This window comes from Cloeon dipterum, chromosome X (genome assembly GCF_949628265.1).
Source record: "Cloeon dipterum chromosome X, ieCloDipt1.1, whole genome shotgun sequence".
Classification (NCBI taxonomy): domain Eukaryota; kingdom Metazoa; phylum Arthropoda; class Insecta; order Ephemeroptera; family Baetidae; genus Cloeon; species Cloeon dipterum.
The window spans coordinates 14,577,020-14,603,069 of NC_088790.1; the positions used below are offsets into that span (position 1 = coordinate 14,577,020).

The following is a 26,050-nucleotide window of genomic DNA, read 5'->3' on the forward strand; positions in this document are numbered from 1 at the left end:
TAAAATTTGGAGTAAAAATAATTTATCATGAAAAAAATGTTCCCGATTATAATTATGATAAAACTGCCGGAGGAGCGCATATGCACAGACAGCGTAACCAGGGAAACCACTGGACAAACACTAAGTAGCTGTTATGGTTTCCGTAGCACAATACACTTGCCAAATTTTTACTGAGTAGCCATGGATGAAAAAGAGGAACGAGAGGCTAAGATCAAAGAAAATTTCAAGCGATGGCTGGAAAAGAAGAATCAAGAATTGCTGGACAAAAAGTCGAAGGAGCTGGAGCGAGAGGCAATTCTACACATGGAAAAGGAGAAGAAAATGCAGCGGATTCAAGATGCGATGAGTGAGTGGAATAAAATGAAGGTGTTTGGAAACGTCTAGATGCTTTTGTAAGTTTTGTTTAATCCATCCGAGAATTTAGGCAAAGGAATTACTGATAAAACGGAAGAAGGAAGAGGAGAAAAAGGCCGTTGAGCGAGACAAGAAGGAGCAGGAGGAACTGGCCAAGCGAGAAAACGCAAGCATGGTGCGTGGGGATTTTTGAATTCCAAATAATATAGCTCCAATGAAATTGGAATAAAACAAAATTCCAATATAAAATATTGTATATGTGATACATTGAAAATATAATCTCTGAATGAGATTTTTGTTTGAGATGATTAAAGAACTGTACAATATAAAAAAATCAAATAGCCCCAGCTTTGGATGCGTATTTTTCGTCTGCAATTTGTATATTTTTGTTTTGAATCTATTTTTTTCATCAGAATTGGCTGGATTTGTAACTTTCAGAAATACTGGCATCGCAATCTTGGAATAATTCCTCATCCAATCAAGAGATTTACTTGTCTTATTTAACTTCACTTAAGTTTTTTTCTTTTAAACTTCCTTAAAGGCGTACCAGGCATGGATCAAGCAGGTGCGTGAGAGAGACAAAAAGATAAAGGAAAAAGAATGGAAGAAGCTGTTGGTCGCGGAGAAGAGTCACTTGCAACTTTCCGAGAGGAAGAGTGAGGCCGAAGTCAGCTTTTGCGTGTGGAAAAAGAAAAAAGACCACGAACTACAAGTGCAATTCAGGAGAGCAAGGTACCAACATCAATTTAATACAGGAGAATAAAAACACTTCGGTATTACTCGTGTTGAAGATCGTCTCTAAAGTTTCGGCTGTTCACTATTGCATGGATATATTAAAACCAGGGTGTAGATTCATGGCACGTATTCTTAAAAAATAATTAATAGAAGCAACGAAAATGAAATTTTCCAGAAAATAATACTCTTAGGGTAAAAACTTGTGAATTTTGTAACAAACAGCAACTAAAACCGTCGAAATTGCTTGAAATTGAAAGACTAATTAAACCGACTAATTTATCTCTGAAAAAATAAAAATAAAAATCAAGAGATTTTTTTCTTTTCTTTTAAGTGATTTTTTTTTTGCTTTTTATCCCTGTCCGAGGACCAGGAAGGGCGCGCACTGTGCTAGCATATGAATGCTGAAACTTACTTAGCTGGGTCCCAATTACACTTCTTGTTGCTTCTTTAGGCATCTAAAAAAAACGAACTCATATCAAGGAATTTAAAGGATTTAATTTCTTCTGCTTCTATTAATTATTCTATTATTATAAATGCCTCCTTTAACAAGATCGATTAAGAATGTAACCAACCTCAAGTGAAAATTTGTTTTCAAAAGATAAATTAAAGTTGACTGATCTATTTTTAATTTATGTCTTCCCCGTTTTAAAGGAAAATAAAGGAGAAGGTTGAAATGGAGATGAAAGAAAAGGTGGAAGAGAGGTCCTATGAGGCAGAGCAGGCCTATCTAAATTGGTTGGACTCGCTGGACTACAGCTAACATGGCTCAGTAATTAAATAAATAAACCAGTTTGTTGTAAATACATTCAGAAATGCGTTTATTTTTTGCATAGCATTTGATTGTGTGGACAAATATTTAAATCTTTTTGGCAAAAACATTTGAGTCAAATAACTAAATATAATCTCTCCTTCCGACACACATTTTAACTATAGTAGTTGATTTTACACATACAAAACATAACAATACGCTCTATATACACAGACATATATCCAAACTCACAACACGTCATAAAAAGAGATCTCAGATTTTCAATAATAAATGAATTGCCTGTGTTAATATTACAATAGGAGCAGAAACAACAAGCATTATTATATTTCTTCTCAACAAATAAACTTGTTTTGAAACACTCTAGTTCGCGTCTACAAACTATTAGTTGCGAAGAGAAAATGTCCATATTAAATTGTATTTGCTTACTATGAAATGCGCGATTGTTACAAATTAATGACGGCTACTAATGCTAAATAAATTAATGATCGGAAATAAAAAAAAATGCAATCGACTGACTGTCCGTAATATTAGTATTAAGCACTTCTTGTTTCTTTCACACGTACATCCTTATATGGCAACAATGGCAGACTGGAAATATCAGCAAATTAAGTCGCATCATTAAAATACATCGATTATGAGATTCGGTATTTTAAGTTCAGGTAAAAATACGATTTGACAGAACATTATTTCATTCAAAGCATAAAATTATTCATATATAGTAAAAAACACTTGAATGGCGCTTTCAAAAAATAAGTTAGTACTCGCGCGCGCGCTCACGTCTCTCTCCTCTATCGATAAAAAATCATTTGATAAAATAAAAGTGCCCACCATCGGAAATCCCTGCCAGACTAGCAAGCAGACGTAATTTTATCGACCCCGGTTCTCTGTTTCTAATCTTTTGGAAATGCGATCTTTCACAAAACTCTTTGTTAATGATGTTGCCAGAGACTCGACGTGGGCAAAACAGTCAAATCTTTGAAACTATCCGCAGAGGAGCAGTCGCATTCAGAGCAAACTGAAAGGAAACCCCGCAAACCTTCTGAAATTAAAAAGGATTTTTTTGCATCAAACGTGTAGACCTTCATGAAATTGAAATAAATTGACTGGGGAAAATTTTCTCAGGCAAATTGCAGAATGCAGAGACCAACTTAACAATGGCAACTAATGATAATTTTTGTCGTTAACTATTATATAAAAATCGGACTTTTTTGTCCATCTATGATGGAATTTATTTTGATAAATTATTAAAAATTGAAAATTATAAAAATAAAAGTATTTTTAATGTTTCATTAGGGCTTTTATCACTTCAACCAAAATATTAAAGTTTTGGAAATTCGAAAAGACCAATCTCGTCAACGGATATCAGTTAACCTAACCATATCACCTTTGGAAGAAAATTTGATCCTTAAATTGGAATTTAAAATTTCCAAATTTTTTTAGCGGCCTCGCCGCTCCAAAAATATTTCGACGCTTCATGTTTGTACCACAAAACTGAACACTTTTGATGCAAAAAATCTTTTAAATTCGGTTGGTTGTTTCCCAGTTAACCTTTTTGAAAGCACGCCGGCCAGGAGTGAATCAATTTTGGTGCTCCTCCACTGTGGCAAAATGAAGCCGAACTGGTGCGACTACACTCTTGCATGCTCAGTCGCTTTGTGGTGGCGCATTATTTGTTTTCTCCGCCGCGCCGCCTGCTGCTTCTGCCTCCTCCTGCGCTGCGTGGACAGCGGCTCCTGGTAGCAGCCGGTCATCACTCGCCATGAGGCCTGCAGGTTGGGCGAGATAACCGTGCCGGCCTTGACGTTGCACTCGCGGATGTAGGCCTCGATCACCTGGCAGTGGCACAGCGAGTTGCTGCCCATCCGCTCCCGGCACATGCACATCTCGTCCACACACGCTCTGCAAACGAAATAAGTTTTTTTACTGTTTTTTTCTGAATTTATTTCGTTTTTTTACTAGATTTTCCGTACATTATTTTTTTTAACATTTAGACTAAGTAATATGTTCAATGTTTTGAGCCCTTCAAAGTTGTATCTAAACTTTTTCGATATAAAATAGGAAATACAATTCGATTAAGGGACCGAAAATAAAAACATTAATTTGTCAGAAAATATCATTCGGATTTTCAAAAGTGGGCCAATCATCTAAAAATAAAATGTTTAATCTGAGCCCCCTTTTTTGAAAATTACGATCATAAAATACCAACAAGAAGCAATTTTTATTGCTCTGTTGCTATTTGAGATTGGCAACTAGCAGAACCTTGCATGCGTCATGAGCGCAATGGATTAGTTTGTAGACTGATGTTTAGATTAAAAAATACTATCCACCAACACATAAATTGCAAAATAGCTTCAATAATAATAATTAAAGCTTCTCAACTCCTCTATAACTGTTGAATCGTAAATGACGGGAGGCTAGCCTTGCAAGCATCATTGACGTCAAAGATGACGTATTAAGGCACTGGCTATTGTTTTAGTCGAACTTGGCAGAATCAGTGCCACTAAATCCGATTTTATTCGATTCAACACCAATTAAATGAAGATTGATCATGTATCATGTCAATTTGAAGCTAAAATTTCAATTATTTTATTCGCAAGGGGATTAAATAAATACAAAAGACCAGAATGAAAAAATGTGTTAAAAAGGAAAATAAGTTGAGATTAATCGAAATTTCTCTATTTTGGTTGGTTCACCCCCTTATAGCGTACAACTAGTGTAAATCCCGCGTCTCGAAAACATCGTGAACGAAAAGCAATTTTTATTTCATCAATACTGTGGCCATACAACCATAAAAAATTATAGAGGACTATTTTCCTACCCTAAAAAAATTATTTCGCATTGTTCTAAGGTAAAAAATCCTATTAATATAAAAAAATTATAAAAAAATGAAATTTGAGACTCACTTGTAGTACTTCATGGCAGGAACAACGATGTGGCACTTTTTGAAGATGTCCGACCTGATGGGCATGCATTTTCGGTGGTCGCGGTGGTGCTTCTTAGCCAACTCGGAGCAGCCCAGCTCTTGTTTTGGCACAGCCAGCGCCTTTGTCCGCGAGCCGACCATTGTGCTGCTTGGCTGGTGGCTCTGCACGTTGCGCGTGCAGCTCTTGAGACCACCAGCACGCCAGCTCTCAGCAAACTCATCGGCCTTGCTCGTCCTGCCACCATGCTGTAGCTCAAAGTCGTCGCCAGGCTTGCCGTTGTAGTTGCCGCATAGACCGCACACCTTTCCGTGCATGCTCACCGGTACCGTGATTTCCAGCAGCGAGTGTCCATTCCAAGCTACCTTCAGGCCTGCAATCCAGTGATTAAAATGTTAATTTTCGCTAGAAATTTTTTGATTTAACAGTTTTAGCAATGTACGTGATTTGGAGAAAAATTGAACATGAACCTTAAAATCGATTTAAACACAGTTTTTACTCAATTTAGATTTTCAAAATATTTTATCAGTGATGAGACAAATTAGGTGGTCATTTTAACATTCTGAGAAAAAATTCAATATATATAGCCTTGTTTTTCTTTAAGGTTTTTGTCTCTGGCTTTTTAAGTTTTTATTGGTTTTAGAAAACAATTTAACATATTAACATTTTCACATTATCTACTCTTAGCATTTATTTGATCCAAATTAATGAAAAGTTATTTTAAATTTGAAAATATAGTATATTATAAAAATATTTTGCATTTTTCAACTCCCCTCGTCATGTAAAGTCTTCAGAGCAAAAAAATATTTTGAATTTTATTTTGAATCAATTCCAATGTTAGATCCAATAAGGATTTTTAATCCTCGGAGCTTCGTAACACAAAAACTCAATCAAATTGAAAGTTTTCCCTATACTGATTATTCTCTTCTCATTGAATAGATGAATGATTTTTCCAAAATTTCAAGTTTACTTGCGAGTTATGAGAAATGAATTGAATAAAATTTTTCTTTCAAATTTTGATAACTAGAATTAAAATATAAAATTGTAAATAACTTCTGCAGCTCAAACCGCGTCACTATTCTTACCGATGCTAGTGCTGAGCGTGATATAATCCACCTCATTCTTGAGTTCCAAGACGCCGTCCACTTTGTAAGGAAGCTTCTCTACCTTTTGCCCGTCCACTTTTACCCGTAAACTCTGGCCCAGGGTCACCTTGTGTTCTGCCAACTAATTTCAAATAATTAATTCAGTGATGCACGGATTTCAAGGGCAAAAAACCAACCTTAATCGTGACTATCCTCGCCAGATCACCGCGAGCGTTGGCCATCGGCACCGTCGAAATTCTGATGGAGAATGTCCTGTTTCCAGAACAGTCAGTCACCAGTTGGTACTTGCAGCTTCCGTGGAAACTGAAGTGCCTGTCGTCGAACGTTTTAAACTGGCCTCCAAAGACGTAGCACCGACCCTCTCCTGAAGAACAATTTTGATTTAGTTAATAACTTAATGGGATCTGGATCACCAAAGTTAAATTTAAAGAATCTATGTGAGAACGACGTTCAACGGGTAATCAGATTATGAATATTGAATAATTATTGTGTCCTGTCTTTTGAAATTATGTAAATATGTTTATTGCTTTATTTTATTAAAATAAATAAATTCTTACTCTCGACGCATTCTGGGCAGCACTGATCTGGCGATTGGCGTAAATAAAAGTTTCGCTTGCAGAAGGCGGTCTGCAGCATCAGCTCGGACGATTCGTGAGGAACTTCAGTTTGCAGTCTGATGGCGCACTCCGCCTTGGCGCACTTGACCTGGCCCTGGTCGCACTGGCAAGACACGCATTTGCTCCTTTTAACCGTCTCGCCACTCTGTTGAATATGGTATTAAAACTCATTTTTAAATCGAAAAAAGGAAAACAAGACTTCATCCTCGTAGAAACATTTTTTTAATTACATGCTGAATATTTTCCGCATGTTCAGTGCAATTGTATTTCACAAGACTAAATTATACAATTAATTTTCATCATGATAAATAATCCATGAGTGAGCCACGTTCAGCTCTTAAGTTATTATTGAGTCATTAAAAACTTTTTGACCAGCGAGGATGAAGTTAGTCTTGTTTTTCATTTCCAACTGAAGCCTTACCTTATAAGTTTTGCCACCAAATGTGCATTCGCCACCGAAATTCTGCGTGGGCGCCACGCAAGTCTTGCAGCAGTCAGTTTTCTTCAGCAAAATTTGGTCTTTTTGGGGACAGCCCACCAAGGACGGGCAAGTTTGGGCTTTGCACGACACGGTTGGCTCAGAAGCACCCTGATCCAAATAAAGTTAAGAAAGTGCTACAGGCAAAAATGGCCATATATATTCACCTCCACGCATCTACAACTATTGCAGTTGTCAACAGCGTAGTCCTGGCTGTTTTTCAGGAGCCAACTTCCCAGAAAGCAGGTGCCCTTTGGTGCGTTCAGGAACTTCGTCCTTTCCACTGACCCTAAAATCAAATCAGATTTTATGAATAGGTTATGGAATTTAAAAAAAAATCAACTTGTTTTCTGTCTGTTTTATTTTCATTTAGACACCGAATGAGCACAAATATCGCAATTTTTAAAACATTTGGTCAAAATTTATACCCATCTTTGCAGCCCAAAACTCAACTTTATCCGAAAAAACTGAAAATACATTTGAAGCGCCTTTGAAGCCTTTAAAACACGTTAAAAACGTGGAAAACATTAATAAAATTTGGTGCATTTAAAAATTTTCAGGACATAGAATTCTATACAATTAAATTAAATATTTATTTCTATATAGATATTAGAAAAAGTAAAATAATCAACGTTGAGATTTAATGTACTGTAGTGTGTTATTAAAGCAGAAAAAATATACTAACTAGATGTTGACTGAGGAGGCCGACACTTTGGGCAGCAGTCCATCATTCCAGGTTCCACTTGCTGGCGGCTGGGGCAGTTGAGCACTGGACAGGCCTTACTGGTGCACACCATCGTGCCCTTTCTGTCGCAAGTACACGTCATGCACGGTGCCTCGGCTGGCCGCAGTTCAGTACCCACGCTCATTTTGAATCCGCGCCACTCACACGCTGCAATGTTCACGATTGTTTTAATTCCATTTAATATTCTTGGAAAATATGTTCATTAGTGACGAAGTTGAATTTGTTAAAATAAATGCGGATTTTTTATTTTCTCTGACGGTGTTTAAATCAAATAAAACCTAGGATCATGAAAATTATAAGGAAAATAGGCGATTAAATTATTTTTAAGCAAACTTAATTTTATTTGCCATCCTCTTAACGAAAAAAACAAAATGGCATATAAAACTTATAACATTAAATTGGCCAAAAATAACAAACAAACAATCAGAGATCTATTATTTCTTCTTAATATCATTTTTAATTATTAATCTTTAAGAAAAAATAACTCACTTGGACAGCGAGAGCAGCATTCATTTGGCCGTTTGGGTAGCGGATTGTCACAAGGCGTGTGACACTCAATTTTGCTCTCGGTGAGGACGCCGTTGACGCAGACGACGTTTGTGCACGGCTCAGGCCGCCACACCGTGCCGCTCTCGTGCAGCGTGCCGTTAATCCAGCAACCTGGAGGATATGAAATATTCTCGATTATGGGGTCGAGTTGCAGAGAATCTGCGTACCTTTGCACTGCGATGGGCAACACGGGTCTGACGCCTTGGTCTTTGGGTGCGCGCAGTCTTCCGTTTTTGGACAATGTTTTGGCTGGCACTGGATGTAATGATTCTGCAAGCATATTAATAAAGATATTAGGGCTGTGAATGTAATGGTTTTTATTCAAAGACTGTTTTTGTGGCTAATAATAACCGGTTTTAAATTGCAAAGTTTAGCGCGCTTCATATGGACTTATGGGGAGTTTTTAAGGCAAACATTTATTTTTCACAGTTTGTGTAAAAGGTTTGATATCCTTGGTCCTTGGATATATATACACATATACATATAAATTAATATCTTGATATTCTTGATCTAAAATATACCAATATGTTTGCATGAGCAAGACACTTAAAGTAAATAATAAAAACAAAAATCTTCCAAAGGAAACAAGTGTGGTAAGTTGCTATCTTTCATATTTTTTTAAGAGCGAAATTAATTCCAAAAATTAGTAAAATGAATTAAGAACGCAGATTTTGATTATTGACGCAACATGATTTTTCGTGAGAATTTTTTTAATCACATTAATAAAGAGTTCAGATTATTCTAGAAGGAATGGACAGTGCACTAATAAAAATGCGACACGTAACATCTTTTTTATTTAATTTCGTCCCCAACAACCTTAAAAATATTATAAATTTTGTTCCAAATATTTGCAAGGAAATTGACTCTTCGAATTTTTAGATTAGATAACAGATTTAAAAAGGCTTTTGGTCTGAAATTTTTTACTTTTGATTTAAATTGTATCAAAGAAGGTTACCTCCCCAGCCAAAACTTTGCAATATGACACCTACTTTTAGCCGATTTAGGCTGTTTTAGACACTTCTAGACTATTTTAGAATTTTAGGTCCCATAATGATTCAAAGGTCAGAAAAAAATCACAGCGCGCAGTTATTGTTGTGGAAATTTCCTTTCTAACGGTTTCTTTCTTGGCGTTTTAATTTTGTGTTATTTCTTCTCTATTTCTTAACTTTTTAAACACGAAAAAACGTTCTAGGAAATGATTTCACAGCTAAAACACCGTTCCAGCTTAAGTAAACTATAGTGCTAATTTTTAATGAACCTTATTTTGATGTTCAAAATTTCTAAAATTTAATTTTAATCTAAACTTCTCATTCAGACTTTCCTATGTGTTTATTCGACTGATAAAAGAAGCTGTGAAATTTTGCGTTTGGTGAGCACGCGATTTCAAAAGCTGACTTAATTCAATCTGGATCAACGCTGTGAAGGAGAATATATAAAATCTCAAGATAAGTTTTCTTCCATGCATCTTCTGCATCAGTTATTGCTCTTTAATTGGGCTGATTAGTCAGCGGCCAAACACGCTGCTCTTCTCTCCAGAGTCAACAAATGCGGGCACGCGCGCGAGATAAGACGCGCGGGTCGTCTAAAAGTCTCGCTCACGAGTATTGCGCGAAAACGCGTCAAAACGAGACGTGCTTCTTATCTAATTGAGTGGTACAAAGCCTTTCATTCATAGTCCAGCAGCTTTATCTGCATCGAGACGAAATGCGAGAAATTGCACGAGCCGCGTCTGTCGAAAGCGGTTCTCTTTCTTTTTCCCTCTCCTTTCTCTAGAAATCGACTCTTTATTTTAGTCTGGAAATGCGCAAAACAAAAAGCTCCGACTGTTTGGAGGAAAACGCGTGGCTGCAAAGTTCAAAGGCGCTTTTGTAAACACACGTGTCGTGAGACTAAGTATGTGTGTTTTGACCCTCCGGTGTCCGCCGAGGTGACGAAAAACTGATGGCCAATGATGCAACCCATCTACAACTGAAAGGGAGTCGTGTGTTTCCCCGCAGCCGCAGGGACCATTCTCGGAAAACACATCAGTCGGCCCGCTTCCCAGAATCGGAACTAACCTATCCCCACGATCGTGTTTTGGTCGAATTCCCCGCCCGTCGAATGGCTTTTTTAATGCATACTAAACGGCTTTTGTGTCCTTTCCAACGCACTAACGCTCGTCTGACCGAGACATAGATATTTATATAATTGGAAATGGAAACTCTTGTTTCAAAACATCTACAGAACAGTGAAAATGCGAACCACCAAGAAGAAAGTTTCGTCAATGGTCAATATATTCTCAGAATTTAAAAGGAAATTTTTGCATCAGACGAGGACTTTCATGGAATTAGAAGACAAGTACTACCAAACAAAATCACAACAAGTTAATATAATTTCTTAATAATATAAAAATACTTAATAGTGAAAACAGAGCTTTAGGAAAACTGCAAACCAAAAAAAACAATATATTTTTAAATTTAAAAATAATTCATAAACAGCGACCTTTATTAGTAGCTCTAAGTCAATGTCAAGTTGAAAATATTTGACAAGTATTTTTTTGCATCACGAAATTCTGTAACCGCACATATAAAGTAAAAAATAGCATTTTAAATTTGTTCAGCATGCAGGGTATTCACTTGTAAGTAAAGCCATAGTAAATTTTTATTATCTTTTAACCTAAAAAAGTTTAAAATTATTTTCAAGTAATTTTTCGATACGGAGATTTAGGAAATTTATTGATATGCTTTATTTGTAAATTTTATCAAAGTGTGACAATGTTTCAAGAGTTGACTGCAAACATTTGTGTAATAAAAAACTAAATGGAGGCACGTGCATTTTTATCAGATTTCCTACCTACAAAATAATCAAGATAATAAAGTACTATGAGAAAGAATGAATGGCAGTATTTCGCATCGTTTTGCAATGATAAGATTATGATAGGAATGTTGTTACACGTGAGATCTCGGCATGGTTAGCTTTACTGGCGCAACAGCTTTTATTGACCATTCGCATCAAAACGCTTTAATTTCCATGAACAAAAAAAAACGATGGCGCTGACGACGTCATTGACTTTCACTTTCACGGTGCTAATCACTCGTATATACGCGGCTGAGGCAATTTACTAAACGCATAATTAGGATTTTCACGCGACTCAGCTTAACCGATGACAGAAAATATGTACTACTTGCCTTTTCAATTGATACCCAAGCTCTAAAAACACTGAAGACTGTATATGGGGTGTGAATTTTTTTCTGTGCATCCCATTTTTAGTAAGTATAAGAATTTTTGAAGAAAATTTTGAGACACATTTAAAATGGTTTATTTTAAAAAATGAGATTTGGTAGAAGATTTTTGATAAAAATTTTAGTTACTTTTAGCGCTTGTACATTCATATCATAGGAAAATTTGGTCAAATATCGATTCAACTGCAATGAATGTCACTTTTAGTATAAAATGCAAAATAAAGATTTTTTTAACAATTTACGACCAACAGAAAAAACATAAAATAATAACGTAGACATTTCTATTATAAGATTAAATTCACGGCTATTTTCAATTTGCCAAGTAAAAGAAAAAACTGCACTTTATACTCATAACTCGTCGAGTTGGAAGAGGACAGAGAGCTCTGAGAAAGAGAGAAGCAGCGAGCCAAAAATGCATGCAATCACGGCCAAAAATAAAGGCACACACATGACCATTATCAGGCTGGATCATTACGAGTGTATTATGGTCGGACGGGCAGGCAGGCGGGCTGCGAGGAATGGATTGGAAGAAGAGGGTGCAATTCCCTCTCGCCAGGCAGGCACCGCGCGTTGGATGTGCGCGGCGCCACTAAAGTGCCACTTGGTCTCCCAGCCGGCGGATACAGACACAAAAACTATACACACGCAATTCAGCCCCCGCGCCGATCCGTTTCCCGGGGCTCGATTCAGCAGCTCTCCGCAGAACAATCGCCAAGATTCATGAATGACTTTGCGAAAACGCCGCAAGATTTGCTTCTGAGATAGCCCAGACGAAAAATTCCCATTGATCTGCAGAGCGGAAAATTTTTGGCAGAGCTTCCGACCCGCAATGAATGAAGAGCTCATTCCTCGATACCAAACGGATGGAGATTCTATTTAAAATGGGGAAAATCCACATGAATAGGGCTGCGAATTTCAGACGGCTTTCAATGTAAAATATTAGGTTTGAGACCTTTATGGTGTATATATATAGTTTTTAGCGCAAATCACGTATGAGGAATTTAACTGCATTTTTGGGGAGATTTTTTAACTTTTTGGTAAATGTTTAATTTGTTTCAATTGCTTTAACTAAAAATCAATATTTGCATACACTTTCAGAAAAGTGGAGTGTCTATTTAATCACAGAAAGAGCAGTATTAATAATTAAGTATGATTTTTCATTATCTTTGAAACAATAGAACCAGGAACAAAATAATGTTTCTTGCTCTTGATTTAATTTAAAAATATTCTTATCTACAATTACAAAAAACAGTTTTTGTAGGAAGAACTGGTTAAATAACTAAAATTAAATTAATTTTTTTAGCCCCAAACAATTTAATTTGCTAAATAAGTCGAAAAATTTGTAACGAAACAAACTACTCACATTTTACAAAAAATCTTCCTTTTCGATTAAAATACGGAAAAAGTGAACTGAATGAACCAAATATTTCATTGTTTTGGATTTTCAGCCGATTTAGATGGTTTGGACCACTTAAGACAATTTTAAAATGGTTAAAAATTTTCAAAATTCCTGTTAATTTGAGGGTTTGGTGAGATATGGAAGCTTAGAAAAAAATCCTCTATCTAAAATTTACAGCCCTGCCCCATAAAATAACGACCAAATGGAGCCAAAAATATGTTATTGAAAGTGGTAATACAAATCAATAGAAGAAACGTCCCTTTTAGTTTGTTGCTTTGTTTGTCTCCGCTCTTTCTGTCCAAGTGCATTGGCCGCATTTTCGTCATGTGTTTTGGACGAATATTTTTAAGCGGGCGACCCATAAATAAATAGAAGCTACGGTTGTTTGTTTTCTCACCTTGCACACACAGTTGTAGCAAAGGAATTCCTTCTCCACCGGCACCTTCATCCCCTCGTCCTTGCAAGTCATCAGGTGGCCTGTGGTCAGATAAAGAATGTGATTTTTTACTCCTGCACCCAATAGTGGCACTCAAGCAACCCAAGAAAGGAATTTTATCAAGTACTTTATTTGTTCACAGCCGACGTTTTAAAAGGGGGAAAATGTTACTTGTTGTGAAGTGCGTCAAAGAGGGGTTTTCAAGGTTGTTTTTTCTGAACAATAGACATTTTTGGATTTACCCAATTTTTTGAGAAACAGGCCATAAATTGTGGAATTTTAAGCTGGCAGGTTGAAAATCTATAAAAAATATCATGAATGGCGTTTCGATTAATATTTAGTCATGAAAGAGACAAAATAAAATCTAAAAAAACTTCCAACAGTGTTTTTTTCACAAAATTTAAACCAAGGAAAAATTTATAGTAAAATTTCTAGCAGTTAAAAATGGGAAATATTAAGATCAATATTTATTTAAATACAAATTTGATATGGAATCGTGATTACAGAAAAACTATGAATTAATATCCACGAAACTGCATTCTGTTCTTATATGACAGGTGCAACTTGGGTGAAAACAACAGATAAAAAGTGACTAATCAATAAGTAATGCTGAAAAATCAGTGATCTGACATTTTGTGGTTTGAAAGTCTAAGTTGTGTGGAAGAAGAGAAATTGTATTAATTTGAGCGGAATATAATGTTTTCCAGATTTTCCAATTGAGGAATGGAACCTTATGTTTTATTTATTCCAAGATACACACTAAAAACTAGTGATTTTTATAAGAATTGAAAATTTATTTAGTCAATTATCCGCCGTTTTCACGCAAGATGGAAAAATATTCAAGAATTTCAATTTTTTTAAAAAAAAATGGAATTTCTTATTATTAAACGCGTCGTCATTGTTAAATGAAATTTTAATAGATAAAATGAGGAAAAACAAAAGTTTTGTACCTAAATTTATTTTGAAATTCTAAACAAAGTTTCAAAAAATTTCATGTACAAATTGTCAAATTTTCTTTAAATGAAATTGGAAAAAAACAGACTTAATACTTTTTGAATAAAATAATTTAATGCCACTTTCAATTTTTTATATGATGAAATGAATTTTAATCATCATTTAAAATCTGACTCGGAGACTATTGAACAATTTAACTTTTTATATCAACGATGTTAAAACCTGTTTTCTAAATCTTATTGGAAGAAAACCGAAAAACAAAAATAATTTGAAGAGGAGAGAATTTAATAAAAATCTCAGTCAGTCGATCTGCTGATTTTACCTTTCAAGTCGGCGTCCACCTTGAGCAGCAGCATGAGCAGCAGGCAGAGGAGGAAAGTGTTGGCCATCATCTGCAATCAGAGAGCAGTTTGCTTGTGACTAACAGCGTTGCCGGCAGAATCGAAATGCTGACTAAAATAATCGGCGCATTCACTCGGTTGACAATAATAATCATAAGAATAACACACACACGCTCAGGTTGTGACTCACTGCAGCAGTGAGTGAGTTCGAGTTGGTTATCAGCTCAGTGGTCGCGGCGCGCGCACCGCGTGCCTTCTTTCATCCACGCCGCTCACCAGATGAATGGGACGGGGCGAGACAAAAACGCGACAAGAGCGGCGGCGGCGACACGCCGACGCACCCCAGCTCCATTCTCGGATTGCGGATTTGGCTTTGTCAATGGCTGAAATAACGCTGACTGGGCATCCATAGGGGTAGTGGCAAAAAACAGGGATGAGTCCAGTGGAAAAACTGTCGCTTGATCAAGCAGAGTACAAGAAGTTCCGCAGAGATTTATATTGACTAAAGAGATAAACTTATTGATTCGTTTTTATATTTAAAAATGCTCCGATAAGCTAGATATTTTTAAGGGATTTTTAACTTAACATAAGATGGTAAATATGCATGAATTATAGTTGGGATCAAAAATCCGAAATCTGAAGATGTTGCTAAAATTATTATGAACATTAACAGCGCATTTTTTGCAATTTTTCAATTCGTCTCTTCAAGATCAACCAAACTGTGCAAAGCAAAAGCGAGGGGGTTTCAAAAAAATCATGATTTTCAGAGAGCAAACAAAAAACATCAAGATCCTTAATTATTGTGATTTTTAGGATTTTCACAACACTCGACAACAACATAAATTTCTTCTAGTTTTTATTTTCACAACATTAAAGCAGAATTTGACTCCGGAGTCTATATTTTTAATTTATGAGCTAATTTTAAATTTCTAATAAATTTTGAATTAAAGAAGGGGTAAAATCTTCAATGATATTAGATAGTAAGAACGATCTATCAATCGATTCGTAAAAAAACGATTTAACTAAAATTTGATTTTTAGTAATATTCCTAAACAAATTGTCTATTTTATGACTTGCAAACGATGTGCTAGCTTAAAATGTTTGACTAGTAGTTCATATTAACATCACAGCAGTGTGAATGTTTGAGGAAAAAATTGCATGTTAGAACAGAAAGAACAGGGTTCCCTTGTAAGCAGTTTAAAAGCTACACAGATTAGAGCCATGTGAATTTTCTTAAATAGTTTCACTCGTAGAAAAAATTGACCTTATCTCTCTCCTCAAGCACTAGTTTGTGTGTAACTATTGAATAACAAGGTTTTTGCGTCAAGCAGTACCATCTGTTTTTAATTTAAAATTTGACCTCTATGTATGCTACAAGAAGTACTACAATGATGAGCAGCATTTATTTTTCACTTTTCAATTTAATAAAAAAATGAAAAAACCCAGGATTCACGCCTGCGTTTTTATCTTGCATTTAAAGACTGTATGTAAATAATTAATATTGGAGCGTCTCAAACAGCAATAAAATATTTACAGCTAAGCTGATTGCAATCTAAATAATAATCCTAATTTTCGTGGCATATTCGCTTCAGAAATCCCGCAGAGCAGTATATCTGTTAGCCATCCAAATCCGTGTGTCTGTGTTTGTGCCGATTGCGCACATCCCTGGCTATGGATATATTTTAAAGACGCGCACACTTATGGATTTTTCCGTTGGCGCGGAATGCAAATGTGCAAAATATGGTAAGCACCAGATAGTTGCCTCCAGCGCCGGCTGCTTAAATCTGCGCCGACGACAACTCCGTGAATAACATTTTACTCTCAAGCGGTGATTTACAACTTTCTATTCTCTTAATGTCCACGCTGCCAGAGTCTTCGAAATGCGCCGTTTGTTTTGTTGCGAAGTGCCCGATGATGCGAAAACTTCGGCCCACCGTGTTGTTTTGGCAATGGAAAATTTAACCCGCGCTAATTTTTGAAGCCCTCGAGTTAAAAAAAAAACTCTTTCCGGTACGTTAAAAAAGCAACTACCAAACTGGACAAAAACCGTGACACTACAAAAAGCATAATTAAGTTTAAAATGTCAAAAACCATCCAAATTTTACTAAATATCGTAAAAACTGTATTTGGCTGATAAATCCCAGCTAAAATTTAAATTCTAGTAGAGATAACAACAGTTTCACTTTTATCTTGTAGCCGCTTGTAGCAGAATTGTTACAACAAGATAAATAATAAAAATTACGCATTTCAAAGTAAACTGAAACAAACTATAAAAAAAGAAATTAAAATTTGGAGCCACATAGTAGTGCTAATTAGCAAAAATTTGAAAAAAATATCTCTATGGAAATACAAACACATGAGCGTTTGGGGGAAAATTAATAATCTTAAAAATGGAAAATTCCACCGGATGGTCCTAATGGCGTAAAAACACACAGCACCCTCCCAACCTTAAAAACAGATAACTGCTGACGGTATACGAAGAGAAATCGACGAATTCCATGAATCAGAGACCTCCCTGTCGCCTGTGCTCACTACTTTAGTCTCTTGGGCAATGAGTTGGAATGAAAGCGATAAAAACAATGCACTTATCGCGCAGAGACAGGGCAAGAAAAGACAAATGGAGTGTAATGCTGAAGGGAAAGGCTGTATCATATACTTTTGTTTGTTTGTCCGCCTTTTGCTCGCTCTCTTTTCAGCTCCTCCGCGATGTATACATATTTATGGCCAAAGTTTGTCACCAGCTTTGCGCGTGCTGAGCTCGTGGAGCTAGGAACAGAGATTTATCGCTGCGTTTTTCATACTTTCCACCAATTGCTGCCTCCATATTTCAAAATAGTACAAACCAGAGCTCTCCACCCTATGAAATTCCTCAGATTTTTTGTGATAATGATGTGCAATTTAGACGATTGGTTATTTTTTCTAAATTTCCAATCATTGCGGGACCATAAAATGGGCACAATTCATCAAATTGTGAGCAATTTATTTGACATTTCTCACCTTCTAAAATTGTCTGGACCGGATTAAAATTCCATGTAAAACCTGATTTTCGAGTTCTATATTGTTGGTATTGCTGAAATAATAAAGCGCTGAATGCATAAAAATGATTTCCAGCTTTTTTTGCATCGGGGACACGAATAATTAATTTTAGATGGTAAAGTAGAAGGTTATTTTATCGTGAAATTTTAAAAAAATCTTCGTATTGAGCCCTTTTATAAAAACTGCGGAAATGATATTTATTCCAGAAATTTGCTACTAAAGAGACAAAAAATAATAAATTAAAGGAATGCCTGAATATCCGACTTAACCCCATCTTTATCCCAAACCTTAAAAATTTTAATGTTTCTTTTTTAATAAACGGATACATATAAGGAGTGGCGTAAATTAAAACAAACACCTACGTCTTTTGATTCACTGTCATGAATTTCAAATTGGCAGCCTTCAGATTGCCGCCGGGACTGCAATATACGTATTTTTCCGATATGTTGGCGACTGGGCACAGAATCTCGCGTCATGCAGCACTTATTGAATTAGGCAGTGGCCACTTAAGGCTCGTTACAGCTCCCACAGCGAAATGATTACGCGCGCACACTGAAATCCCCGCATACACTCACTCACTCACAATTGCTCGACTTATTTGTAAAACGAGGTGGGAATAAGCGATCATACAACAATGCTGCTGCTCGCCACTTCGCCAGGCAGCCAGCCACCCACTCGTATTTTTGCCCATTTCGTTGCTCGGATTACAAGCCAAGTGAGTAGGCTTTAGATACACCACAAAATTTTCGCACAAGATTTAATCAGTTTTTTTAAGGTTGTTGTAGAATTGTTTTCGAGGACTCGTGACAGTCAAAAATGCGCTATTTATGCGTCTGTAGCTGATGATTCACAAAATTTGTGTTGCAGTACATTCTACAGGGAATTTCAAATATATTATTTCCACATATATACAGGGAATTTATTAAACAAATATTGCAACTGTATAAATATGTATATTGTAGTTTGAAAATTTGATGCTTTTAAAACTCTATATTTTGTTTTGTAATTTGGGTTAAATGTTTTCTATTTTTATTTTGTTACATAGAATCGTTGGTTGTACTTTTGCTTTTTCGTTGAAACAGATCGTTGAGTTTTAATAATAATTTTAATAATTAATTTTTTAATATCAAAACAATTATTTTTAAATCAAGTGAAATTGATCTTGAAAATAAAATAATTAGAATGATTGTAGTTTCAGCCGCTGTGCTCCTAACAAAAGTCAACAATTTTGGCAAACTTGAGTAACATTTGGAAGGGCAATAAGATATTTCACATTGGTCTGTTTATATAGCGTTTGACTATCAGTTTCCCGATTTTCTTAGTTCAAAATTTGAATTTTTACTCTTCACAACAAACCTTGGGCAAAAGGTATTTTTTAACTTTGCCTCAAGGCAACATGAATGTTTTAAAAGAACAACATGTTGTGCTATATTATCTCAGAATATATTCCGGTATAAACATCAAATTTACGGCCGAATCTTTTTTAAATTCATGCTTTTTAATTTCTTGTCTTGAAAAAAGCAAAAATAGCAGCATGGAAATCAATTATAAGCAGAAGGAAAAGTATAATAGGCTCGATGCCATTGCCGAATTCTTTGGCACGAAAATAAAGACGACCGCGAGAGCGGGTTATCAAAAATATTTTTGGACCCCTTCCACGCAGGCTGCGAGAATTATTCGGCCGCGTGTTTTTATTTATTGTGAGGAATGCGTGCGAAATGTGTTTTCTGCCCCGCGCCTCCTCGTTTTGCTCCCTTTTGACACTTCTTGTCGTCAGCTCCACACACGCAGCCGCGGAATTCAAGCTCAAGGTCTGCCAAATTCGAAAATTCCGACAGCTTGAGTAATATTATTACAGAAAACTACAATCAAAACATATATTTTCAAGACAAATTAATGGGGGAATTTTATTTATGAAACTCATTATTGATCATTCCAAATTAATTTATGTCAGTTTCTTTCTATATTGTGAAGCAATATCGTTGCTTTTAGCCCACGATTTTTTTTATTAATTTTTGTAATAGTAAGCCATCAAAAATATTTGCCAAATAACAATGTTTAGATACAAAATATTTGCGACAATCTTTTTTTTTTTAATAAATTAATCGTCTAAAATTTTAAACGATCAATAAGCTTTTTGAGCAGGCAAAATAAAAATTTTCTAACTGAATTGTTGGCCGAAAAAAAATCAAATTAAAATTCTCCATTGATTACCAGTTACGTTGGTTTAAAAAATTAGTTGATTGTTAAGGTTTTTATTAATTAACTAAAAGGCTGTAATAAAATCTGCATTTTAGTACCACAAAACACGCTTTGTTTGATTCCATAGTAGCCTCTGTAAGGTATATGCTAAAAATAAACAGTTAAAATTAAAGTTTCTATTCCTAAAAGACTTAGTCAGATGAAACCTGATATACCTAGTTGTGCACTTTCAGTGTTTAATAAATGTATCATCATTTATACACTTAAAAGGCTCAAATTTCTATTGATGCGAGTGTTGCCGTCTTTGCTGACCGCATTAAGATGTAGATTTTAAGGAATTAATTTAGACTTCAATCAAGCACACTATTAGCTTCCGCTCAATTAGTCGCAGCTTGAAACTTTTTGCCGTTGTTCCAGCAGAGATCACGGGACTAACGCCGCTCAATCGTTTCATTTTCCCCAATTGACTTCTCAAAGCATGAATGGAAACTTGTCTGCTCTCAGGACGTGATCAGCTTTATTTGGTCTGCGATTTCTCATCGACACGAAAAAGCGCCAAACGCGTTATTCCCTCGGCGATAATTTTGAGAGTGCCGCAGTCGCGGAGAGGAAATGCGAGCAGTCGTCGTCGTCGGTGCGTGTGTGAGGATTAGGGTTGGGATTTCAAGTCGATTATTTTTTTACTTTATATAAAACCATATGCGCACGAATCACGCAAATCTGAGACTTTTGAGCAACAATTTAAACCTTATTTGGGGCCAAATATAATCTAAATCGCTTGAGAAGCCTGATAAACACTTTAAAACGCAGTAGATGGTCTACATTTTCGGCAAATTTAACATTACCACTGTTCAGAAAAGTTTTTATTTTAAAAAAGCATTAATCTTAGAGAGAAAATTCCAATAATTGTTATTGATTCTTAATTAACACAATCACGAAAATTTCTTTCCATTCACAATTGTCTCAATATTTGATCCTTTCTTTTCTATATTTTGCGATCAAAGTGGCACTGAAATTTCATTTTAACTGTGCCAATCGATTTCGGTTCGGCAGCCGAGTTAATCGGTCAACAATTCGACTAGATTGTGTGCTAAATATTGGTGGAAATGTAAAACCGCTTCTTTTTGGTGGGTTGTGGTCTGAACCTATCAAAATAAATGCGTGCCACAAGAACGCCGGCTTTTCTGATTGGCGACAGCAGCGACACAGTGACAGCCAGCGGAAACGATAAAAGGCTGGTTATTAGCTGACCTTGTCCCTTGATTAACTATGTTGTCTGCCATACATCAAAAGCCAATCAGAGAACCACTCCCTTCCCTGATTGGTATATACTTTTGGCACTCTTTGCTATGTTCTGACCGAAAAACCACTAAAAAATGATTTTTTAAGTGTCTATAGACTTTCGGCACGACTTGTCGAATTTTCTAACGAGTGATTCAGCTGCCTAACCTAATTCGATTCTCAGGAATCAATTAGTACTGTTAAAAAAGAAATTCTAGTGTCACTTCAAAAATAATAGGTCATGCTAAGCAATGGAAGACTACGAAAGTCCTTTAGATCAAGAAAAGTCCCAATTATGATTGACTTTCGTAAAAAATAATTTAATTTCTTTAATAAAACCATCTGAATTTGACCTTAAAGTTAATTTAAGAAGATGTAAAAATTACGTGAAAGAATTGTAACCTACACTAACGATTCGTTAGAGAAAACGTCTAAAATTCCCAACCCTAGAAGGATGGCGTGTGTTTGTATGTGTGTGTGCGTATACATAAATACAAAACCACCCATACAAACGAGCTGAGTGTATGTGTTCGGAATATAATTATGCAGCGAGCGGCGGCAGCGCAGCAGCGGCATAAACGGCTATGGTACAGACGTACTAATCTTATCGGGGCCGCGGCGGGAGCAACAGCAGCTATTTTATTTTCCGCAGATCGCGCGCGCAAGTGGGATGCAGACTACAAGAATGTCAGAAGGACGCAGAACAGTCTTTATATTGCAGCTCGCTCGGCCAGATTATTTTTTATTGGACTAACAAGGGTCTAGCTATGCTCTCGGACCGACGGCCGGCCGCGCGGCTGCCGAGCCGAGAGTGTATGTGACTTGGCAGAGAAAAGAATTGGCTCACATTTCTATAAACTCTTAAATTGTCGGCCGCCGACGGAGCTGGAACGCCAAGCGATGAAAATTCCTCAACCAGCAGTTGCCCTCGCATCCATCAAAAGCTCGGATAAATTAACTCGCTCGAATCGATTCAATTGTTCTTCATAAGTGCACACACACACATCATAGAGCGGCTCAATGGTATTCTATCTAAATGCTTACAATTAAGTGGGCCCAGCAGTGGAATGCTATATACTCTCAAGCGAAGGATCTACACTAAGCATGATTTTTCCTAGATGCAGCAATGAAAATGTGATGCACTTTCTTCAAGTCCGGATACTTTTTTCGTGAATGCGAATAATTTAGTTTTATTCAATTCATTTTACATAATTCAGCTATATTTATTCTTTGGATGAAAAAAAAAGAAAATTTTACCGTTGCTTTACTTTGTTCAATTTAGCTACCTCTTAACAAAACTCCTGACTTATTTACCTATCTCTCTATTGCAAAATATTATTTACGTGATTTTATCTTTGGAAATAATGTTTTGTAAAATAAAATATCTGATCTTTTCAAATTAAGAAGTGTGAATTTCGATTCACAGCGTCCAACAAAATCCGTCTACATCCAAGTGTTTTACTCCAAAAACCGTATTGAATGCACCTACATGTAAATAATCGTTCATCGTAGATTTCAATCCATTATTCAAACGCAGTTTAGTTGGTGCTAAATATCGGTAATTTAATGCTTGCAAAACACTAAACCAGCGAGCAATGAAAACATTTGTTTCATGCAGCATAGCTGTCTTAATCAATCTCCAAATGGCGTAATGCCTTAGATTTCCTGAGAAGAAAGCACAGAACCATGAAATTTGTGTTTTTTTAGAGTTTTTAGTTTCTTCCGTGAAATACACGTTCGTTATTTTGCTTCCTGAGAGTGTTTAAAACGCTGATGGTGGTTAAGCGTGGAAGGAAAACCACTGCCGCCTAGCAGCAGCAGCGAATTCTGCAAATTTCGTGCGTGCAGCGCGTTGGTTCTTTCTTTTATCATTAGCGAATTTCCTCTCCATCTCTGCGCTCTGCGTCGACAGTTCCGATCACGTCGTTAACTTTTACAGCTTCTCAGAATATAATATTTCACCCGCGAAAGCTTTAGCCAAATCTACGAACAGAAAAGCGACCCTGGACGTAACGAAAAGCGGCATTTTCGGCTCAAAAACGAGATTAACGTCGCATTCGCAAATAATATAATGCCTCTGTGGAAGAGGCTAATAGCCAACATAGAATCCTTAGTAACGGTCTTGGGTATTATTTGTTTTCATTATTTTCTTATAATTGATCTATGCAATTTATTTATTTTTTGCATATTGAGAAGTTTTGATGTAAACATAAATAAATTATTAACGGAAATGAAACTGTATATGAAAACGTGTGATTAATATAACTTCACTCTATCATTACATATTCTACTCATTTATTTTATTTTCTGCACTTGCAGGGATTGTCACTGGAGAATATATTATATTGTGACTGGTGAACAAATGTTTGGAAGTATTGAGTTTTTGAATTGTTTGACTCTGGACTTTTATAAATGGCAAGGAATGCCCAAATGATCAAGACAAAAAGACAACTTAAAAAAACATATGTTGAGATCAAATCAAATTTAATTAAACCATAATATAACATCATATGAGACCAAAAATTGAAATTAGATCTCATCAAAGTTATAAATTCGCTCATCATGAAAAATTCTGGCATTCTTTGAAAAATTATTTTTCGAGCTGGGAAAATTAATTTGTGGAATTCTGTCATTCAATGGGCTCAATTTTTTTAATTCAACGTACGTTTTCTGACTAAGTGGTAACTAATCAGAAGGACACAAGATGAGGTCAAAATTTAGAGTAAAAAAATCAATACTCAATTTAAAAAAAATCGCAAAAAATTATTTGAATGTTTTGGGTTTTAAATTGAATTCGTTTTCCTGGATATTTTTTTTAATTAAGCATTTATCTTATATTCATCGTGGGCCTTATTTAAGCAAATTAAGAATGCAGGAAACCTAATTAAAAGTTGACTTTTCAGATCTTTAAATTTTAATATTGCCAGTTTTGGAGAGATCAAATAACAATTTTGGAACTCAGACATTTACTTGGTTCAGTATAACGGAATTTTTTTAGAGATAAGGAAGTGCCTCCTACCTGGCTACGACTTACTAAAACACTTTTGCTTTGAAAAAAGTAGCAAAAATAAATGCACTCAATTACTTTGGTTATCATTTCCCTGTAATTTAGAAATTGGTATTATGACAATTATGAAAAACTCGTTTTAATGTCGCATATTTTAAGATAAAGATCTCACTTTGAAATTATACCATCAAACATTTTTCAAACGCTTTAGCGAGTCGTTTTATCTCCAAAAGATAAAAATAAATTTATAGATAATATTTGGTCACCTCTGAGCTTTTGACTTTCGTTATTTCAGTAATTTGTTGCGAATTTTAACGAAAATAATATCGAATATGCATCGTTAGAAAAAACGGACTGAAAAAACTCCAAACCCTGGAAATGACGAGATGAAATTCCAGCGTCAATCACCTGCAGGTCGGATAAAACGACGAGGACGGGTTCTGCGAACGCACTCTCGCACAAAAAAGAAAGAAAGAGAGAAAGAAAATGAAAAAAGGAAGGCGGTGAGTGAGTGAAAGAGGCAGGCAGGCAAGGCACCCACAGGTCGCGGAACCACAGGTGGATCGCCAGATCGCTCAGCAGGTGGAGTACAAAGCGCGGCGACGGCGCAGGTGAAACCGAACCTTTGCCAGTAACCTTCAGGCGTGGCCTCCAGCGGGCCTGCCGAATTCCTGACAAGGCCGCGGCCCCGTGGCGGACGGACGTACGGGGCAGGCGGGGGCCCCGCACGGGCCCCGAGTGACAGTTCGTGCTTATAGCGCAGCTCTCTCCGCTGCCGCAGCAGCCGCCACCGGATTCGATTTAGGTCGCTGCACCGAGGACTAACCTTGAGTTCGTGGCACTCACTGCATCATACGGCTGCGACGGCTGGGCTGGGGTGACGGCTGGCTGGCATGCCCCGCGGATCACAGGCTGTGTTGCACGCGTGTCCGTGCCGACGGAGGAAGCAACGAACGCGACTGACACTGGCGGCCGAGTGCTGAGTGCACGCCGACCGACCGACCGACCGACTCTGCGCTGCTCCGGCCCGGAGTGGTGGTCGCCGTCGCGGCCAGCGCGTGGGCAGCCGCCGCGCCGGGGAGGGGCGGCCGCACACAGCCAACCGCACACGCACACGGCGCCCTCTCGCGACCGCTCGACTCGCGCTCTGCCCGCTACCCTGCCACCGCCAGGACCCAGGGGGTGCGGCGCGGCTCATTGTCAGGGGGAGGCTGCTTTGGTATTTTTACCCTGAGGCTTTTTAACGTGTTGCAGCGCAGAAACCAACTTCACTGCGCTGTTCGTATTTTGTTTGTATTCTCCGTTTTCTCGAATAGAGATGTGAATTTTATACGGTTGGTTTTTTCTGTGCTTCCACAATCGTTACGGGTGCTTCGCACGAATAGTGCCGTTTTTAACCATTTGTACCATACTTGAGCAGGGCTGAAAACCTATTGTCATTAGCAGATTTTAAGCAGGATGACTACTCGCTGTTGTGAAGGAGATATTTTATGAATGGCTGTAAAGAAGACAAAGACGAGTCAAACGGTATATAGGGGGTGTGAACGGCACACTCAATACCTGGAAAATATTCTTTCGTCAGTCGGTGTGCAGTTTTGCCGAAGGATTTGTGGGTATTTAAAGAGAGTTAATAGGGCTTGGGATGTGTGTCGAAATTTCAATACAATCGATTATCTTGTTGATCTTCTCCTGCTTGCACAATTTTTGAATTTGTTAAAAAAAATTGATAGCATACACATGGCTAAAAGGCAATTAATAAAAATACCTCCAGTGTTTATGTTTTCAGATAACTCTGGAAAAAAAGCCAAACGATTTTATAGTTATTTTCTTGAATAATTAATAACCAGGAAATCCACTCTCCACGTTTGGAAAATCCGGCTAACGTTATCATTTCACTGT

General features: G+C 36.8%; 2 protein-coding genes across 5 annotated transcripts; one reads left to right on the plus strand and one right to left on the minus strand.

Annotated features, from left to right (window-relative positions):
• Positions 1-168: 168 nt before the first annotated feature.
• On the plus strand, positions 169-2,360 carry LOC135947403 (uncharacterized). The gene is made up of 4 exons (XM_065496252.1): positions 169-366; positions 425-529; positions 896-1,086; positions 1,741-2,360. The coding sequence occupies exons 1-4, from the start codon at positions 181-183 to the stop codon at positions 1,847-1,849; spliced, it is 591 nt and encodes a 196-aa protein (XP_065352324.1). The 5' UTR covers positions 169-180; the 3' UTR covers positions 1,850-2,360.
• On the minus strand, positions 2,271-25,189 carry LOC135947401 (BMP-binding endothelial regulator protein-like). Of its 4 annotated transcripts, none has more exons than XM_065496247.1 (13): positions 24,978-25,189; positions 14,607-14,676; positions 13,292-13,371; positions 8,442-8,544; positions 8,215-8,385; positions 7,666-7,872; positions 7,148-7,269; positions 6,924-7,091; positions 6,443-6,647; positions 6,062-6,249; positions 5,865-6,006; positions 4,762-5,152; positions 2,271-3,757 (listed from the first exon to the last, which is right to left on the minus strand). In XM_065496247.1, exons 2-13 carry the CDS (start codon positions 14,674-14,676, stop codon positions 3,487-3,489), a joined length of 2,118 nt encoding a protein of 705 aa, XP_065352319.1. In that variant the 5' UTR covers positions 24,978-25,189; the 3' UTR covers positions 2,271-3,486. The 4 variants fall into 4 exon arrangements, with proteins under 4 accessions (XP_065352319.1, XP_065352321.1, XP_065352320.1 ...); XM_065496249.1 differs by lacking the exon at positions 24,978-25,189 and adding an exon at positions 14,828-14,831 and having other exon boundaries at positions 14,607-14,678; XM_065496248.1 differs by lacking the exon at positions 24,978-25,189 and adding an exon at positions 14,796-14,816.
• Between the last annotated feature and the right edge of the window lie 861 nt (positions 25,190-26,050).

Coding starts and splice junctions, on each gene's coding strand:
- LOC135947401 (XM_065496246.1), bottom strand. CDS start 14,780: ATGATTATTATTGTCAACCGAGTGAATGCGCCGATTATTTTA. Junction 8,545..13,291: donor GCTACAACTGTGTGTGCAAG/GTGAGAAAACAA, acceptor ATATGCTTGCAG/AATCATTACATCCAGTGCCA. Junction 6,648..6,923: donor TTGGTGGCAAAACTTATAAG/GTAAGGCTTCAG, acceptor CATATTCAACAG/AGTGGCGAGACGGTTAAAAG.
- LOC135947403 (XM_065496252.1), top strand. CDS start 181: ATGGATGAAAAAGAGGAACGAGAGGCTAAGATCAAAGAAAATTTCAAG. Junction 530..895: donor AGCGAGAAAACGCAAGCATG/GTGCGTGGGGAT, acceptor ACTTCCTTAAAG/GCGTACCAGGCATGGATCAA. Junction 1,087..1,740: donor GTGCAATTCAGGAGAGCAAG/GTACCAACATCA, acceptor CCCGTTTTAAAG/GAAAATAAAGGAGAAGGTTG.